The 21,206-nt window shown below is 47.5% G+C and overlaps 1 protein-coding gene across 1 annotated transcript in view; it reads left to right on the top strand.

The window, feature by feature from the left end:
- NUP98 (nucleoporin 98 and 96 precursor) overlaps nt 1-21,206 on the top strand; it is an 853,605-nt gene that overhangs the window by 342,117 nt on the left and 490,282 nt on the right. Inside the window, 2 exon segments of the mRNA XM_078658655.1 lie at nt 4,789-4,905; nt 15,036-15,307. Of these exon segments, the coding sequence (XP_078514781.1) occupies nt 4,789-4,905; nt 15,036-15,307 (389 nt within the window).

Here is a 21,206-nt window from a genome sequence, read left to right as displayed (position 1 = left end):
AAAGGGCACAATTGAAATTAGTTAGGGGAAGCAGAACACTCTATAAAGTCTAGTGCCTGGAAGCACCTTGGCCATGGAGACTATCCCAGCAGGCCCTAATAGCTTAAGGGAACCTAAGAATGCAAGGAATTGGATGTGAATGGAAAATACAGAGAATGGACAGACATTTAAAAAGACAAAAGTATTATCTGGCTTAGGGAGCCCACCACCTGAGAGAGGAATTGACCCCCTAAGTCAGACAATCGACTAGTCGGAGAGCTTGCATGCAAAAAGTCGCATTAGCAGAACTCTGGCTTCAGATTTGACGGGCTGAATCTAATATACCTGAAAATGCAGAACTAACACTGTTCTGACGCCTTTTCTGACGCACTTTCTGCAGGGGGTTTAACCACATGTGTTCCAGGACACCGGAAGACACCCCTAAAGAACACTCTGTTCTCTAAAAGAGGACACAGTGTTCTTAAAAAGCGAACATCTTGTACATTTCTAAAAATATATGTTAGAGCGGAACTTACAACAGGTGCTGAGGTGCTGTGACATTCATTTCATGCAAGCTATCTTTCAGAACAACATTTCTGCAAGATTCCAAGATGTGCCAACTTGTAATGGCTGAGTCTGTGTACGTGTGTGTGTGGGGGGTGTCTTGCAATGGGGCTTGTGAAAGGCTACTGTAACTTTCAGGTTTGCTCAATTGCCTTGCTGTGTTCAGCACATCAGAAATGCACGTTTAAAACTATTTAGGCCCAGTGGATTTTGTTAACATAAGGCGGTGGCCTTTGGCCTTTGGCTTGGGCCTACAAACCCGGGATTCAGGGGATCCGTGGGATTTCATTTGCTGATTTTATATGGTGAAAATTGGTCATTTTAGCCTATTTTCAGATTTCGTCAAGTAGGGCTCACATCAGACCTTCATCCTACCAAGGTCGATAAAAAGGCCCCTCTATCACAGGCCTCCCTGGATCCCCTCCTCTCCCTGGGTCTTCCTCAGACCCCACGCTGAGTGCGAGGTCTCCGGTGGACTCGGCAGTGGGTTTGCCCCCGGTGGAGACTGAGCACATTTACTCAGGTGATGGAGGTATGGCGTTGTCAGGGCCCGGCCCTGTCATCCTCTTCGGCCCATAGCACTCCTAACTCGTCGCATAGTCCAGTGGGGCTCCCTGTGGCGTCGCAGGTGGTTGCTGATACTCGCAGCTCGTCACAGAGTCCCCCTCGGCCCTCCGGACAGGCGCCTGCCTTTTCGGAGGCCAGTCCGGCACCGTAGACTCGCCTCCCCGGCTCCGTTCCTTACTTTGGAGCCGGAGCCTGTTGTGGTTGAGGCCGAGTCGGCGCCGGACGAGGCCGAGTCGGCGCTGGCTGAGGATGACCTGGCGCCGCCTCGTCGCTAGGTTGTCGACTCCACTCTGGGAGGTCGATGCCGGATCATCGGCTCCTCCTCGGAGAAAGTTAGTCGTCACCCCGACGTCCGTCGACACCAGATCCGTCTTTGCCTCCGTCCCTCTGGGCTCCTCCCGTCCCCATGCTTCATTATATTACTGTTTAGGGCGGTTTTCTGTGTTGTGCCTTCTGGCACTGCCTCCCAGAGGCCACTGGTTCTGTCCTGCTTGCACCTTGTTCCTAAATGTTCTTCAGCAGTTGTCCCTTGGGACATCTTTTCATTGTGTTACAACACGCTTCTTCCGAGGCTGCCACCCCGCCACCGGTGCATTAGGCAGGTTCCTGCTATAGCGCCCGCAGCTGCGTTGGTCTCGTGGCTCGCCCTTTCTATATATCTGCATGTTGATGACCACTGGGTAGCCTTTTTATACGCTTCCGCCTTTCTTCGCTTCTGCGAGGTCTGGTCCTATAGCCCAGTTTTTTGGGGAGCAATTAGGAACCTTGTGCTCAGGTTTGCCATCGTTCTACACCGCAGCGGTTTTCTTTTGCACGTTTTATAGTACACTTCGGTGCCTTTTCATGCTGCTTCGGCAACAAGGGTTCCCATGGTTCCCCTCCCTGGGGTGAGCCTCCTCTTCTGGTTGCTCTTCTTCTTGGGGGTCTTGTCTGTCCCGTTCATGTACTGTCACTCTCTTCTGTCACCTCCCAGTCGGAGGTTGTTCTCCACAGCTCTGCGTGCACTTATTCACGGTTCCTATTGGCATCTTCGGTGCCTCGGATGACACATAATAATCCACATTTGTAAAGCGCACAATCACCCGTAAGGGTCTCTAGGCGCTGGGGGCCGTCGGGAAGATTAAGCAAGCTATTGGCCAGAGTCACATGGTGCTGGGCTAATCTGCTGCCGGTGCCGGGGATCGAACCGTGATCCCCAGATTACGGAGTCAGTCGCCCTAGCCGCGGCGCCACACCTCTTCCCTACCCTTCGGATGTGTCTTTTTGTCCTTTAGGTTTCACCCTTATTTGTGTCTGGTGTGTCTGAAGGACAGTTCCTCTTCTGGGGGTCTTCACGGGTGCTGCGCCCTGCATCTGTCTCCCTTTGGCTGCAATCTTCCCCTTGGCCTGCAAGTTCCCTTGTTGGGCAGTCCCTTAATAGTCTTAGCCACACCACTTGCTTGTCTCCGTAGCGGTGTGCTACGTACATGTTCTTTGTTGTGGTCCGCCTCGGTGTGCTTCAGCGGGTTGCTATCAGACCCCAACACTTTTTGTGACTGAGTGTTGCACTTGGCGTGCCTGCCCTTCTGGGACGTTGCTCAGTCCCTGCCTCTTGCCCTCTGCTTCCTGGCTGCTGCCTGTCTGGCCTCCCTTGCGTAGGCCCGCCGGGTAGGCTCTGTTTATGTCACTCCATGTTGCCATCCGGATCTTGGTTGGTGACAACTTAGCAGCCATTGCGCTCGGAGTAGTTCTTCTTCCTTCCCTCATTATGAACTCTTTCCTTCTGGGATTGTGACTTAGTGCCGTTATTCCATCCCGTATTCACACGGATGAGGTCTGGTGTCCTCTGGTAGTCTTGTGGTGCCTTTGCCTCCCATTGTTTTTTGCTCTTCCGAGCTGCTTGGTCTGCTGATTGGCTGCACCGCCACAGCTATCCCCATAGTCAGTCACCCTGTTGCCTGCTCGGTGCTCTCGGGCACCTTTTGTTCTGTCGCAGACCCACCTCCCCCTAAGGGTATGGCTGTGGTATCTATTCTAGGTTAAGGAATCTGGTAGCTAGAAGTCTCTATCAGATGTGCGAGTTACTTATCTTCGGTAACGATGTATCTTGTAGAGACGTTGTGTAGCTGCAGATTCCTTAAGGCCCACCCATCCTCCCAGTTCTGTGAGGACCTTTCCAGATGGGGTTCTCCACCTTGCCTCCTTTCAATTGGCACTGGTCTTCATCCAGGGTGCTCAAGTTGGTGCAACCCTCTCAAACTTTGCCTTCTGCAGCCGCCTCCCTCTGGGTGGCTTCTCTTCCTGTGGATTGGTACTTTTTGCTTTTGCCTTCAACATGAGATTCATTTTTCCCTTTCTCTGCATTCCTCTACTATGGTCCTGCCAGTGTTGGGTCTTCTCCTGTTCTTTTCCTTACCTCCCGCCTCCTCCATCGGTTTGGGTTTGTCTCCTCTGCAGTCGCCTCTTTTGGGGTCTATTGGGCTGTGCCTAGGCCCTTCGATCTCTACAGGGGAATGCGCCATTCCTTGTAATGTCACCTTGCAGTGGATTGTTCTTCCTGTGTTCCGCCCTTGTTGGCCGGAACAGTTCTGCGTTGTAATGGCAGCCTTCCTGTTGTCTATCAGGACATTCTTCCTATGTTACTCAGTCTCTGGGGAGGGTCTACGTTTCACTTAGTGTGCTTGTTTCTCAGAGCGTTGCTCTGACCTTACTACTTGTTTTTTTTGTTATACAGTGTCTAACACTGTCCTTTATGAAGATGTTATGCACCATTTGATTTTTTTGTTTTACAGATGTTTCATCCTTTGCACACTGTTCCCATACTTTCACAGTTTTGTTGGTGGTTCCGCGTTGTCGCATAAAAGTTTCTCTGGAGGAAACTGACATCAGCACACCAGGAGGGACTTATATGACCTCGCTGACATCACATCCGTGTATGATGTCAGGGCGTGGTCATGTGGCACATTCCCCCGGCTTGCAGAGGTGCTGCTGCAAAAATGATTCCGGATCCAGTCTGACACCTGGGGATAATTCTAAGTTGAGGAATCTGCAGCTAGACAAAGTCTCTACCAAATATATCGTTACCGAAGGTAAGTAACTTGTACGTTATGCTTTTCCACTATCTGGATGACTAACTGAACCAAGGTACTGGTTGATTTGATGTGTGCTTGAACAATGCCTTCTGTTCGATCGAAGGTTATCGTTGATCCAAGTAGTCGGTAGTTCCTATCCAGAGGACTTTACGAATGCTGTCTTATATCTAGCCATCTGGAAAGCCTTCTATTTGCTAGGGGATAATAGCCGCAAATACATTCCTCCTTTTTAAAATCGTACAGGAACTTTAAAATGACTTCCAGCAAATAACCAAAGGGCAGGGAAGCACACACTCCAGAGCCTTGAAGAAGACGTCAGTTTCAACAGCACGGTATAGAAAACATTTTATGCTTTTGGGTCTTTCCATAATTGTTCACAGCAAACTGAGCGGATCTGTGCCTCAGTCAGTAAATAAATTATCCCCTTATGGGCCATCATGTTTGTTATAGTCTGCTTCTCTACACCTAGTAAAACACGGTTGTCCTGGAAACTCTAAACAATGTTCATAGTCTTGTACTAGTGTTAAAAACTAGTTAAAGGCTGCTACTGCCTAAATTTGACAGTTCTGCGCTATATTTAATTTACATGTTTGATTCTTTTTCTTAGGAAAAGCATAAAGAAGCTTGTTTTAAAGAACCTTAGTGGCAATAGCTTATATTCACCAATCAACAGAGATGGAGATGAGCTAGCTTCTCCATCAGAGTACCCAGAGAATGGGGAACGGTAAGTTAGATTTGATCACTGTAACAAATGTTGTGCTTGTATGTACTGCTTTGTTTTTTTACAACACCTTTGTTGTAGAACTGCTTTTTCTGGCCATGTTTGCTGTTTAATGGTTAGGCCATGAATTTAATTTAAACAAGTGATTAAACAAACCAATTTGGGACATGGACAGGCAGAGCCCTTCATTGCTGAAACATACAGTTTCATTCTTACAAATTATGTCTCATGTTTGCCTCAAAACACATTTACGGGCATTTGTTTGAAACTAGGTGAATGTCACTGTTATGTGCACTTAGATTGAACACATTCTTTAAGCCCTCAAGAAATGTAATGTTAATGTTTGAAATACTTGCTGTAGGAAAGAGGACATTATTTGAGGTGAACATGTGGTTCACCTAGAAGGATGAGGCTACTGCTTGCTAGATTCTACACAAATTAAATGAATACATGCTTAATCCCTGGTAACGTGACACAAAACAGTCGTCCTTAAAACAAAGAAAGTATGTAATGTGTTTAAGCTGTGCACACACAATACAAAAAGTCACAGAAACCACAATAAAACTCCATGAACAAATAAAAAAAAAACCTTTGGGAACATAGAAAAACCAAAGGGTAAGTGCAGATGGAAATATTCCCAAATTTAAGTGAAAAAGCACAAATTGGCAATTAGTTTATGGTAGTGGGAGATGGGAACTTGGGCACCATTTGAGGCTGATACACTAAGTAAAATGGTGTCATTGGATGTCTAAAAGTTCAAAAACGTTTTTAAAACCCCACTTCAGGAAGGTACTTCGAAAAATTCACTTTTTGAGAAGAAAAATCCTTCCTGGTTGGGCCACTGCTGAAATTGTAGCTGCTACTGTGGAACTGAAGGCAGGGTTCATGAAGCAGATTAGTCCCGCTAGAGCTTTGGAGATCTCTCACCGAAATGTTTTTAAGTCCTGATGCAGAATGGGGCTTGCTTGTTTTTTCTGTGGTGCTGGGTACCTTGAGTGGAATGAAATTCAGTCTGATGCTATAGAAGTGCTGGCCGGATATTTTTTTATGGGGAGTTGCTCTAGGGGAAAAGTTATCCCAAGTTTCCATATGTTCTTTTGGTGCCCAAGAACTACAAGAATCCACCTCTAAGGCCTCCAGGATGTAGCGGAAGGGCAATTAGGGACTCTTAGGGTGTTAGACTGAGCCCGTCCGCAAAGACCAGTTGAGGTCTGGTAGCTACTGGTCAGCTGGACATTTCCAGGGAAAGGTCTCTTGTAGCCTGTGTCCTTGAAGCTTCACATGAGGTGAGCCAGCACACCCTTGGAGTCCAGATCGTTGTCCTGTATACAAGATGGAGCAGGTCAATCAATCAGGTGTCTTGTAAAGTGCAACTACTCACCTGTAAGGGTCTCAAGGCGCCTAAGGAGGGGGAAGCTGGACTCCTGGTCCATCTTAAGACAATGTGGTTCAGTTGAAGAGCCAGGTCTTGAGGTCCTTCCTGAATTAAGGCAGTGATGGTGATTGCCTGTGGTGGAGAGGCAAGATGTTACAGGTCTTTGCTGCGAGGTAGGAGAAGGATCTTGCTCCAGCCGTGTTCTTGTGGATTCGTGGGACGGTGGCCAGGGCTAGTTGGGTAGAGCAGAGGTCTCTGGTGGGTGCGTGGAATGTGTGGCGGTCGTTGAGGTACGTAGGTCCTGTTTCGTCCAACCCTTCAAGCCTCCTCTTGGGTCACATGCGGCAGTTCAAGTCCCCTTTTGATCTGTATGTCCAGAAAGATTTCGAAGGATGGTGTCTTGGGGACTCAGCTAGTGGGTGGGGTGACTCCTGGGCACTCTCTCGCTAATGAGGGTAAACGTTCCTGAGGCAACCCTACCCACTTTTTAGGTCGAAGCCTGCGTTGCAGTGCTTGCGCTGCTGCAGGCAAAGAGATATTGTGAGGAGGGGATTTCAGTATGGCGTGAAGCCACGCCCCTTTTTTCCATTGGCAGGCCTCTCGAAACGGAGGCCTGCCATTGGAAAAAGCTCCTGTTTAGCAGATTTGCCTGCTCTGGATACCGCCTCTCGGACTCCGTGACCTGCCTTACGGTAGCACGACCATTTTTTTTAGAAATATTGCCTTGGCAACCATGAGGCAGGTCGGGGAGTCCTGGAGGGGCGGGATTCAGTATCCTGTTTCCGCCCCGTTTTTTTGTTTCGTTTGTGCCGTCATTCCTGTGCGTCCCTGGGCGGTGGAGGAGGTAGGGGAGAGGCGGTGCTGGTTATGTTTGTTGCAGGAAGCCTTTAAACATTATGGTGCGCCTAAAAATACGTGGTGCAGCACACAGTCTGGGAATGTTTTCCTTACTGCATATAATGTGCAACAAAATGCTTTTCCTTTTAACCCAACTCCCCCAATATTTAGCCCGCAGTTGTCAAGGGAAGTGACGTCACAGAGTATGGCTGACCGTAGTCCGGGTAGAAAGAACTGATTGGACGCAGGGGCAGCCGGCATCCGACGAAATCCGGGGCTGTCTGAGGGCTCCTCAGTGCAAGCGGTGGCTGAGCCGGAGCCCGGGCAAGCCATACATCGGGCCATTGAGAGTCCACCGCTACCGGGGGCCGAGTGAGCTATGGGGACAGTGACGCCCGGGGTCTGACCGGGGGAGAGCCGGAGGAGGCGAGAGTTGAAACTCGGGAACAGGAGGTAGGCCATCCAGGAGAAGACAATCAGCTGTTGCTGGGTCCAAAAGGCGGAACCGGGGACTAAAAACAGCATATTCGGGAAGAGGCCAGAAGAATTAAAACTGTATTCGCGGTGACAAGGAGTCTCTGGACCGGGGGAGATCCAACAGGCCGGGGAGCCGCCCCAGGATCCCCGGGAGCCGAACAGAACGATAGAGCCATGGAGATTCGGGTCGGGAACAGATACCGACTGGGTCGGAAGATCGGCAGCGGCTCTTTCGGGGACATTTATTTGGGTGAGGAAGTTAGGGCGAATGTGGAAATACAACAGTGGTGATATCTTATTGAGAGGTTACAAATGGGGGCGGCGGGGGGTGAGGGGGGGAGCTGGGATTTATAGACTTGTTGGTTCCGGGCGGTGGAAAAAGTGTGAGAAATACAGAGCTTAGGAGTGTCAGCGACTAAAACATAGAGCCCTTGTTTTGGGGGACTTTCAGTGGTTGGTGCCTGCCATGGGGAGCAGAACAGATTGTGCAAGTTTACGTTTCTGTGTAAGCTTATGGGGGAGTACATTACGTATACTGAAGGGTGTGGTGGGCATTAAAGATCCCGTGAGTTACTTTGAGGGTCACACATCCTTGTATGTTGGGGTACTGCAAATGTGAAGAGTATGCAGTTTGTACTCCAGGGAGCGTTTTTGGGGTGTGGTGAGCAGTACATATTTTTGGGAGGTTAAGGGGGGTCAGTGACTGGTATAGAGGTTACAATGGATCGTGTTCTTTTAGCGAGAGTCTGAGAATATGGTGAGGCAGAGGAGTCTTATAGGTTGGGGGCGGAAGGGTTGAGCACCACGTTTTAAGGGCCTCGAGCTAAGGAAACGTCTGGTTTTAATTAACAAGCATTTGCAATGCAATAGGTCTCGCATTTGCAAGAGTTTAACCTATTGGCATTGTAAATGACAATGCCTTTTATTTATGTTTTGAAAACTAACACGTAAATAAAAGGCATTGCCATTTACAATACCAATAGCTCCAACTCGCAGTTGCGAGACCTATTGCATTGCAAATGCTTGTTTAATTAGTTCCTGTGTGCTTTACTGCAAACAGGCCCAAAATGTCATATGCCAGGGCAGTGCCAATATGGCTGAAGTCTTCAGCTTCCATAACCCTGGGCTCTGATGGCTGGTGCTGTGTTTTGGAGTGCTATAGGGAAATTCCCAGTGCCCTTCCACATTTAACACTAAAATCCAGTTTGAGACAGAAGACTAGTAAGACAAAACGGGGTGCCTCAGTGACCAGGCAGGTGGTACACAGCAATTATCTGGTGCTGTTTCATAACTTTCGAGAGTGCAGAAATTTCACATGTGCTAGACCTGCCGGGCAGGATCTGGCACTGTTGTGTCAACACAATGACCCCAGCCATCGCCTTGAATATTCTGCTCAACTCAGTCATCACCGCTGCCCATTCAGGGAGGAAATGCACACTTCAATAACACTTCATTCAGGCCAAGTAGAGGCTGAATCAAATGTGAGAGGTTCATTCTAATTAGCCTCCTAGCGGTTCAAGCAAGGAGCAAATGACTTTCTAAAACTTGATTTCCTTTAATATTTAAATTGGGACTTCACCAATGAATTATATTTTAATAGGAATTATAAGTAGTGCTTTATTATATTTCTAGCTTGTCTTGCTATTTGAACCTGCATTTAGCTTTTCTGCACTGAATAGCTAGGCCTGCTACAGTGAAAATAGCTTTTGGGGTCTTGTAACTGTAACAAAATGGTAACATTCATTTCTACATGACTCACTTTTAAATACCATGCTCCCAGTCTTGTAGGCTACAGGGCCTACATAGAGGTGACTTACTAATATGTAAAAGGTAGTCTTTTTCCTGTCAAAAAATAATATTTTGACAGGACATGCTGCTAGTTTTACATTGCAGGGGTCAGGCTACATAGAGTAGGCCTTGAGCCAGGTTTTCAGTGCCTCTGTAGTGGATCGATTAATAAGAGCTGCAGTCCACTAGTGACATTTAACATTCCATGCTATGGGCATATTTCTGCACCATACACAATGGCTTTATAAGACAGTTAAATGCAACAATCTGGTGTTATACCACTATCAACATGCTCTCCGGATCAAATCGCATACACTGGGCCTGGATAGCAGTGTCTCGTGTTGGAGTTCAGGATTACCCGTAGGTGAGCCGTATAAAAAATGAAAAACTGGGGAAGACCACCTCAAAACAGGTTATTTTGCAACACAGGCCCTTTATTTATTTGTATTTTTTAAATTTATTTTCTAGTGTTACATCGTCGGTAGTAACGTGCCTACCTTGAGGCTATGTTATCAAATCAACAAACCATACAGCTACAAGCCTTGCACCGTATTCCCCCTTTTTAGGTTTCGCCGGTCGAAAGCTTCTTACTGCACAGCTTTTCGCGCAGGCAAAATCTTATGTCTACAGTATGTGTGGTTGTCCCGCCCCTCTGTTCCATTGGCTAGCTCCATAAATGGAGGCTAGCCATTGGAACAGAGATCTGTCCATCAATGCCGGAGCAGCTTCGTGGGCGTTCCCGAGAATTTTGGGCTTTTGCCCACATCATTGGGCGGTGGTTATTTATTAATTTTTTTAAAGCTTTGTTTTCGTCATTTTGGAAGTGTTGTTTGCAGGGGTAGGTTGCGCGATGTTCCGCTGTCCGTTCCCGCCCCCCTTCCCGCTGTCAGTGTGCCCGTTCCTGCCACCCCCTTCCCGCTGTCAGTGTGCCCGTTCCTGCCACCCCCCTCCCGCTTTCCGTGTGCCCGTTCCTGCCACCCCCTCCCGCTGTCCGTGTGCCCGTTCCTGCCACCCCCCTCCCGCTTTCCGTGTGCCCGTTCCTGCCACCCCCTCCCGCTGTCCGTGTGCCCGTTCCTGCCACCCCCTCCCGCTGTCCATGTGCCCGTTCCTGCCACCCCCTCCCGCTGTCCGTGTGCCCGTTCCTGCCACCCCCTCCCGCTGTTCGTGTGCCCGTTCACGCCCCCCCCCCTCCCCTTGTCCGTGTCTCTGGCACCACTTGTTGTAGATCTGCAATCAAAAGATTTGAGGTAAAATCTACATACAGAACACGTTGCTGTTGTGAAAGCGCTGTCCTTTTGGGCTCAGAAAGAGCGTGTCAACCATTCGGTTGTGGACTTTGAAATGCCATGTTTGTGTTCTGCAGGAGACTGTCCGGGCGTGAGACCAGTCTCCTGGCGTGCAGCAGGCACGGGACGTGTTATGGTTGAGGTGGGAGTGGGACCTTTACTTCCACAATTATACAAGGGGGGTTTTCAGGACAGACACAAGTTGGGTTTGAAATAGATGTAATGGAAAGAACTGCGAATGTTAAAATGTAAATAACGTTCTGGGTGTCCACGTTCCGGTCTGTGGGATAATTCACAGTCATGGTTTCCGAGTAGAGGCGAGCCGGGGATATTAATAACATCCATTTGCACAGAGGCGCAAGCACCAGCCCTTTGCCCCCCCGCACCTCAACTCGACGCTCCGCATTTCATCAACATAGTATTGGTAATAGGCTGAATCTTAGTGTACGCCGCTTAGGCTTATGGGATCGTGAGAATATACACTTCGAGGAGTTGGGACACGGACTGCACTTCTAGTTAAAGCACGCAGACTAAGGAGTTTGTTTCAGGCACACAGACTGCGTGATGGGTCACTCAGCCTGCAAGGAGCTTTGTGGTGCATATGCACTCGGGCGCTAGGCAGTGAAGAGTGCTTTGGCACAGAATGCGTGAGACCTTTCGTAACAGACCTGTGGCGCGTGCGTTACAAAGACTGTGAGGAGCTTAAGCAGATGGTAAATGTCTGCGTTAAACCCTTCGGTAAAGAGAATTCCATGCAGAACAGCACAGGGTAATTCAATATCCGCTCAGTTTTTCACCCATTCCAAGAGATGTAAACTCTTAATTAGGAGTAAAGAGGCAGAGACGCCTAAAGAGTAAACGCGGCCGGCCGGAGTCTCTGCCCATGCACTCCTGACTTATGATCCAAGTCTTCAGTTTATACTCTCCTGGTTAAGGCACGCCTCAAACTCCCGCAGTCTAACCTCTTTAAAAACCTGACAGCTCCAATGTGTAGAGCTTCAGTAACGTGCCATAAACCTACTGTTGCTTGTCTGTGCACCCTTCTATGCCACCCTCAACAGTTACCCCCCTAGCTGGTAACAGCGCTATGTAAAGAAATAACTTGGCAGCAATCCCCTTGTCAGCCGCTCCATCGGCCCCCACCAATGTCGGTGCCACCTGCGCCCCAGAAGCAACTCTGTACGGTGCCGACTCATCACCAGCTCCAACTCCACCCTCCAACTCCACCCTCTACTACTCTCTACTACTCACTCTCTACTACGCTCGCTACTTCTCTCTACTACCCTATACTACTCACTCTCTACTATTCAACTCTACTATTCTCTACTACTCACTCACTACTACTCACTCTCTACTACTCAACTCTACTACTGTCAACTACTCACTCCACTCTACTACTCACTCTTTACTACTCACTCTAATACTCTCACTACTCACTCTACAACTCTCTAATACTCCCTACTCTATTCAATCTCGACTACTCTCTAGTACTCACTCTACTACTCTCTACTCACTCTCTACTACTCACAATACTCACTACTACTCACTGTAGTACTCCCTACAACTCTCTACTACTCACTTAATGACTTACTCTCTAGTACTCACTCTAATACTCTACTACACACTACTACGCACTCTCTACTACTCACTCTCTACTACTCACTTTTTACTACTCGCTCTTTACTACTCGCTCTCTAATACTCTCTCTACTGCTCTCTCTGTAAATGTTGTTGTAAATGTTTTTGAGCTTGTAAAGCGCACTGCTACCCGTCCATAGGTTTCCTGGCGCTGTATAACTCTGAGGAACCCGTCCTGGCTTTCCCTGTGGGATGGTCCCTTGCTGGGAGTCCCCAAGGTGGAGCCAGGCATCCCCGGAATTGGTGGGGCCGTTGTGGAGATTAGGCAAGCTAATGCCCAGAGTTGCCGAGTGGAACCCCTGATTAGAGTAAGCACCGAAGCGAGAATTATCGAGTCCGCTGACCAAGGTCCACGACCCTGCCGCGTCGGGAATTGAACCCTGGTCCCGGGCCGACTTCTGCTCTCGGGCCTGCCGCCTCTAACCAGTGAGCCACACTACTCCACTACTACTCCCTCTAGTACTCTACTACTTACTCTACAACTCTCTAATACTCCCTACTCACTCTCTACTACTCTACTCACACTCTACTATTCACTATACTCACTACTCACTAGAGTACTCTACAACACTCTACTACCCACTCCCTATTAATAACTCTTATTACTCTCTAGTACTAACTCTAATATTCTACAACACACTTTCTACTCCTTTACTACGCGCTCTCTACTAATCACTCTACTACTCACTCTATTACTCACTCTCTACTACTTACTCTACTACTCACTTTCTACTACTCTCTACTCTACTCACACTCTACTAATGTTAATGGGACTTTTAGAGCACGCTGCTACCCTGAGGTGTCCTGGCGCTATGCACTACCTACTGAAGAAGCTGTGGCAAACCCCGTGGGCAGGAGTCAGTTAACTGAAAAGCCAGGTTTTTAGTCCTTTCCTAAACGACAGCAACTCTGTCGAACTCCTTAGGGAAAAAGAAAGGCAGTTCCAAGCTTTAGTGGCGCAATGCCGGAAGCTCCTACCGCCCCAGTTCTGTTTATTGAAGTAGGGAAGTGAGACTCGTTTAGCCTGCATGGAGCGCAGGCTCTTCCCGGGACATACCATGAATGGATTGCTTAAGAAAGTCAGGGCCAAGACCATTAAAAGCCTTAAAGACTAAACACATGGCCTTGAACTGGATCCGGGATTTAACAGGGAGCCTAATCACTCTACTATGTACTACTCACTATCTACAACTCTTCTAACTCTATACTACTCGCTCTACTACTCTCTACTACTCTACTCACCATTACTCTCTACTACTCATTCTCTACTACTCACTCTCTCCTACTCCCAAATCACTATACTACTCGCTCTATCTACTACTAACTCTACTACAACTATTCACTACTCACATTTGCGAGAGATTAAGCTATAGTCATTGTAAATGGCAATGCCATTTATTTATCGGTTTTCAAAACAACACAGAGAAAAATGTGCCATTTACAATGCCAACAACTCTAACTTTTGCAAAGGCGAGACCGTTGCATTGTAAATGCTTGTTCTTTGGTGCCTTTAGGTATAGTTCTGGGCGGTAATCCATCGCTCATAATGGCTTGACGAACTCTAGTGGTTCCTTCCTGTCCTTGGCACTGTCGCACTTCTCACTGGTGTTGACTGCCAATGTTCTGTCCCTCTCTAATTGTACTAGTCTTCCCCAATGACACAGCTCTCCCTTATTTTCCTAAACTTTTTGGGCCATCCTTTTCCCTCTTAGACCAGTTTTTCTGTTGTTTAATACTTATTCATTTCCATCACCCAGTCCTGGACTTGTGGTCGATCTGCCCACCCCAATTCTGTATTATCCTTTTTGCCAACAGCAGCTCCAGGTTAACCAGTATCTTTTGGTATGATATGATGTCTTATCCCCTCCAGACTCCCAGCAGTACCAGGGATGCCTGTCTGTCTGTGTACCCACTGCGGTCTATGACCTGGCCCGTATCCCTGTTCTGCACTGTTCCAAATTCTTATCAGTCCCACACTGTGTGGAGGAAGGTTCTGCGCTACCCATGGCCTATTTTGTGGAATAGTCTCCTAGTGTAGTAGATCCTGTGCAGTATTTTTAGTTGTATTGGGCGGAGGTGCGCTTGTATTGCCACGTCCCAGGTAAGTTGTACGGCGTCCCTCCAGTCTTTGTTGTCTATATCCCGCACGTCTATCTGCCAGCACCCTAGTAGCTTACTCGGGTCTACCAGTGTGTTCGCCATTAAGGTTTCCTAAGTGAGAGCGATTTGCCTTGGCGCACCCTTTATTTTAATTTGAACAGTCATAAGTTGAAAAATGCTGGTATAATTAAGGAGTCTGGAAAGAGCCACCTGTTGGTCCACTTTTCTAAACTCCATTTTCTGCTGTCAGCTTGCCTTTCATCACTCTGACATCCTTAGTCTGGTCTGGGTCGCTTGTCCTAGTTACCTATCATTCTACACCCTGGTCCTCTGCTGATCCATACTTGCCCTGCTTAATTGCCCCACTGGCACTCTTCCTTGCTTGGTGCTGTGCTGCCTTTTTTGCTTGCACACTGCTGGCAGGGTTTGCTCACTTTTGAAAGCTTTTTGCCTTTGATTTATTTCATACGTTTTTTTTTTTTTTACTCCTAAGTACAATAGTACACTTTTTACTTTTGTTTGTAGTGAATGCTTCATTAAATGGCATTGTTATGCATCTTCTGTTTATACTGGCTTATAGTCTTGTTATATTTACAAGCTCATGTAAAAAATAAAAAAATACTTTTTTTTCAGGTCAGTGGAGAACCACATAAATGATGCGCATAGAGATGATGATGAAGACAATGAGATGAGTAGATTCTACACAAATCCAGTTGCCAAGCCTACACCGCACACTCTGGAGAATAAACATAACCATGTGGATGACACCATTGTGGCCCTGAATATGCGCAATGCATTGCGCAATGGTTTGGAGGGCAGTAGTGAAGACAACTCGTTCAATGATGACTCTTTGCAAGATGACCGAGAAGAGGAGCTCAATACTAGTCATCCGTCACATCCTGCAGGTAAAGTTTACATTACAATGATCATAAGCGCATTAGTGAAGCCTTTACAGTTTTTTACAGGATGCCCTCATTAGAGAGGGAGGTGATGACCTTGTAACCTGGGCTAAATAGTTCTTACTAGATCAATGAGACCGCACAAGGGTTATTTGTTTAGCTTTTTCTACCTTAAACTACACTTAAATGCGGTTGAAAAGAGCCATAATAGGTACTCCTAGATTTACAGTAATGATACTTCATTTTATTGCATTTATGAAGTACTTTCAACAAAATGCTGTCTAAAAGTACAGTGCAGCGTGGTATGATAAAATTCTTGAGCTCAAGTATGATTGAAGAAAACAAGATGTACGAGGCATATGAGCTGCAGATTGCACACTGTGCATAGATGGCCACCTAGTGTTGGGCCCGGATGTTTGCAGTTTGTTTTTCTTGTAGAGAGTCTTTGGAAGTCACAGGATAGGTGACTCCTCCCTTTGGTGATTCTGCGCATGGGCATCGGCTCCATCCCCAGATTGTTTTTTTCTGCCACTCGGGCTCGGATGTGGTTCCAGCGCTCCGTGTTGGAACCGATTAACCATCGACGCGCAATCTTAATCGGCTTCAAGAAACTACTCTACAAAGCGTTTTCCAGTCGACACAACTCTTCGACTCCAAGGACGTTCATTCCGGTCGTGGAATACGGCTTTCGGGCCCAACTAGGCCTCGACTCCAGCTAATGGAAAGTACGCCATTTAAAAGGTGTCCTCAATGTGGGTAGAAGTTTCCCCACACCGACCACAATGAGGTCTGTAACCTCTGCCTCTCTCCGGAGCACGAGGCCAAGGACTGTTCAGCCTGTGCCTCCTTCCGCTCCAAAAAGACTATCAGGGACCGGAGAGCCAGACTAACAATGGCTCAAAGATCTTCGGCTCCGGTTCCGGACGATTTCTTCCAAGAAGGCGTTGAAGTCCCAGAAGAACAAGAAGTCGACAGCGAATCGGAGGGAGAAAATTCAGATGTCGAGGACCTGACTCCAGCGCAGCGGGTCGTAAGTAAGATCGTCGAACCCCACACTTCCTCGACACCCAAAAAAGGCTACGGTTACAACCCCGCCCTCGACAATACTTCGACGGCCCCACCTTCGGGCTCAGCCAAGAAGTCGATAAGGCCTTCGGGTGACTCGGGCTCGAGTCGCCCCCTGCTCGGTGCCGGCACACAATTACAGGCACTGAAGAAACCATCTACTACCGCACTGAAGCCGTCGGCGCCGAAACACTCAGTTTCATCGGCACCCAAACCAACTTCGGAGCAATCGAAAGCTTCCGGCACCAAAAAAACGCCGAAGCACCAATCGGAGCCGAAAAGTGTGTCGAAACTGAAAAAGTCTTCGGATCCGAAAAAAACACCAGCTTCCCCCGTTAAAGATAAAAGGTCGAAAGAAGCCGTACCGGCGCCGAAACGTCCTTCCACGCCGACAGGTCATACTCCTGAAAAAGACTTGTTTGCTCCAGATCCAAAGCAAAAGACTCTTGTTAAAGACCCAAAGACTGGTCGACTGACATTATCAAAGAAACGACCACCAGAGGCGCCTGCACCAGCTCCGGCCCCAAAGAAGGACATGGCTACCTCACCTATGCATGTACCTCACCCAGCTCCTGCACCCCCTCCTCCACCCCATATTTCACCACCTCTCTCCCTTGTACCATCTAGCACACATGGTGATAATGGGGATGATGAATCCGATACTGGGGCTGTTCCACAAGAGCCAGTTGATCCCCCAAACTCGCCAGACCCATGGGTAGATTACAATACACCAGACGTCCCACAAGATGATATATAACCGTCTAGGCCTTCGCCACCAGAAGACACCATTGGGTTCAACCAGTTACTAATCAGAGCAGCACAATACCATGGGGTAGACATGCACTCAGATGCAGTAGAGGAAGACTTCCTCCTGGACACATTTGACACTGCACAAAGATCTTCAGCAATTTTGCCAATGCTCAAAGGGGTGGTTACACATGCTACTGAGGTTTTTAACGACCCTGTCAGGACTAGAGTCATAAACCCAAGAGTGGAGAAAAAGTATAAAGCTGCACCATCTGACCCAGCATATATAAAGAGACCAGTTCCCCTCGACTCTCTAGTCGTATCCAACGCACGAAAGAGGGCTGGCTCTCAGACATCAGGAGAAGCTCCCCCACCAGACAAGGAGGCTAAACTCCTTGATGCGTCAGGGAAAAGAACGGCATTACAAGCAGCAAACATGTGGCGCATTGCTAACACGCAAGCTTTACTAGCGAGATACGATAGAGCACATTATGATGAGCTCGAGGACATATGCAACATCTCCCTGACCAATTTAAGGATAGGGCTAGTGAGCTAATTCAAGAAGGCAAAATTATTACTAACACATCTATCCGCTGTGCACTAGATGCAGCAGACACAGCCTCAAGAGCAGTCAATACTAGCGTCCTGCTGCACAGGCATGCTTGGCTGCGTATATCAGGCTTTAAGCCAGAAGTCCAAAGTGCCATACTCAATCGGCCATTCGATGAACAACACTTATTTGGCCCCGAGGTAGACGTCTCCCTCGAAAAGATGAAGAAAGACACAGACACAGCAAAATCTATGGGAGTCCTGCAGTCGCAGGCTCCCAGACATTCTTTTCGCCGCTCCACATATAGAGGTGCGAACAGAGGGGTACGCATCAGATACACCATCCACAGGTTATAAAAGCCCCACTCAATCTACCTACGGTAAGGGCTACCAAAGGGGAGGTTACTGCGTTAACGACAACAAAGGCAGAGGCAAGAATAACAACTCCCGCTCTGCCTCCACCCATACCCAATGACTCCCCTCCCCCCACCCCATTCCACTCCTGACGGGGGAAGGATACACCAACACCTGTCAGCGTGGGAAGACATCACATCAGACAGGTGGGTGCTTCAAATAATTCAGTCAGGTTACTGTCTAGAACTAACATCTACCCCCCAAACCTACCACCCAAACAGCGCCCAATGTCACAAGATCATTTAACGCTGCTCAGACAAGAAGTACTTTCTCTCCTGCAGAAAAATGCAATAGAGATAGTTCCAAAACATCAACGGAACAAGGGAGTATATTCCCCATACTTTTTCATTCCAAAATAGGACGGATCTCTAAGAACTATTCTAGACCTCAGACCTCTGACCGCTTACATACAATCAGATCACTTCCATATGGTCACACTTCAGCAAGTCCTTCCACTCCTGTTACAGGACGACTTTCTGGTCACACTAGATCTCAGACGCCTACTTTCACATCCCAATTCATCAGGCGCACAAGAAGTATCTATGATTTGTGCTGGAAGGACAGCACTACCAGTTCAAGGTACTCCCATTCGGAGTAACCACAGCGCCAAGTGTGTTCACCAAATGTCTAGCAGTGGTAGCAGCACACCTTAGAAGACCGCACATACACGTCTTCCCATATCTAGACGACTGGCTCATAAAGGCACAGTCATACAACCAATGTATGCAACACGCTCACAATACGATACTGTTACTTCACAACTTAGGCTTCACAGTAAATTACACCAAGTCACATCTGCTACCGTCTTACACACAACAGTACCTAGGAGCTACAATCAATACTCAACTAGCACGAGCTTATCCCTCTCCAGCAAGGATAATAAGTGTGCAAATGCTCCTAACAAAGTTCAAATCACAACACTCGCTTCCAGCTCCGTTGTTTATGGAACTCATAGGGATGATGGCATCTTGCATATTCATAGTACCGGACGCAAGACTGCAAATGCGTCTGCTTCAAGAATGTCTAGCACGTCAATGGAACCAGTCTCGGGGTCAGTTAACAGACCTAGTGTTGGTAGACATTCGGACTCATCGCTCTCCGCAATGGTGGAACACAAAAAAACCTATCAAAAGGCCGACTCTTCCTAGAGCCAGTTCCACAAATTACACTAACAGCAGACGCATCGCTCTGCGACTGGGGAGCCCACTTACTGCATCAAACCGCCCAGGGAAAGTGGACACCAACACAGAAACTACTCCACATCAACCATCTAGAGCTATTAGCTGTGTTTCTAGCTCTAAAAGCATTCCAAAGGCAAGTGGTAAACAAGACTGTTTTAGTCCGCACAGACTATGACAGCCATGTATTACGTAAACAAACAGGGAGGGACACACTCTCTGCAGCTCTCTCCTAGCTCAGCAGATATGGAGGTGGGCTATACCTCAAAACATCTTTTTAATAGCCCAACACGTCCCAGGGGTGCAAAACACCATGACAGATCTGTTAAGTCGGCAGACCTAGCAGATGTACGAGTGGGAACTTCATCCACAAGTTCTTCATCCGTTCTTTCAAATGTGGGGTCAACCTCAGATAGACCTCTTCGCCACCCACGACAACGCAAAATGCCCACACTTCGCCGCCGGATACCCACACCCATTAGGCAATGCGATATGGATGAACTGGTCAGGACTATTTGCGTACGCTTTTCCTCCTCTACCAATGATTCCTTTACTAGTACGCAAGATGCAACAACACTCGCTAACGCTTATACTAGTAGCTCCAACGTGGGCCAGACAACCGTGGTACACCACACTGCTACAGCTATCTGTGGTACCACACCAAAAACTAAACCGATCTCCACATCTTTTAACCCAGAACCTTGGAGAGATCAGGCACCCGGACCCAGCTCAGCTCAACCTTGCGATCTGGCTCCTGAAGTCATAGTTTGGCTATCTTAAACTCCCTCAAGAATGTATGAATGTTATCAAGGAGGCAAGGCGTCCCACCACCAGAGCATGTTATGCTGCTAAGTGGAAACGTTTTGTGATATACTGTCAAACCAACAAATTGAATCCATTAGATGTATCCATCCAACACATTATAGGCTACTTACTACATCTTCAAAAGTGTAATTTAGCCTACACATCTTATCAGGTTGCACCTAGCTGCCATTGCAGCTTATTTACAAAACAGGCAGCACCTGTCTCTCTTTAGAGTGCCAGCCATTAAAGCTTTTATGGAAGGTCTCAAAAGAATAATACCTCCAAGAATGCCACCTTTGCCAGTGTGGAACTTAAACATAGTGCTCACACGTCTCATGGGACCTCCATTTGAACCCTTACACAAATGCGAATTGCAATTTCTCACATGGAAAGTGGCTTTCCTAGTAGCCATTACTTCCTTAAGAAGAGTGAGTGAAATGCGAGCATTTACCATTCAAGAACCTTTTCTGCAAATACATCACAATAAGGTGGTTCTTTGTACAAACCCTAAATTCCTGCCAAAGGTAATTTCACCGTTCCTTCTAAACCAATCTGTGGAACTGCCAGTTTTTTTCTCGCCGCCACAAACAGTAGCAGAAAGAGCTCTGCACACCTTAGATGTCAAAAGAGCATTACTATATTACATAGAGAGAACACAAAGCTTCAGGAAAACTAAAACGCTTTTTGTATCCTTTTCACCACCACATAAAGGCAACCCAATATCAAAAACGGGTATTGCCAGGTGGATTGTTAAGTGTATCCAAATATGTTATCATAAAGCTAAGCGTGCACTAACAATTCCTCCAAGAGCCCATTCTAAAAGAAAAATAGGGGCTTCCATGGCATTCCTAGGGATCATTCCCATAGAAGACATCTGCAAAGCAGCTACATGGTCTACAACGCACACATTCACAAAACACAATTGTGTAGATGTGCAAACAAAACAACAAGCCACTGTAGGCCAAGCTGTACTTAAAACACTATTTCAAACAACTGCAACAGATACCAGTGGTCGCCGCTAGTGTGGGTACTGCTATATAATCTATGCACAGTGTGCAATCTGCAGCTCATATGCCTCGAACGGAAAATGCTACTTACCAGTATGCATCTGTTCTTGGCATGTAGAGCTGCAGAATTGCACACGCCCA

Source organism: Lissotriton helveticus, chromosome 8 (assembly GCF_964261635.1).
Source record: "Lissotriton helveticus chromosome 8, aLisHel1.1, whole genome shotgun sequence".
NCBI classification, from domain to species: domain Eukaryota; kingdom Metazoa; phylum Chordata; class Amphibia; order Caudata; family Salamandridae; genus Lissotriton; species Lissotriton helveticus.
The sequence above is the reverse complement of the archived record's forward strand: the minus strand, read 5'-3'. Positions and strand labels throughout refer to the sequence as shown.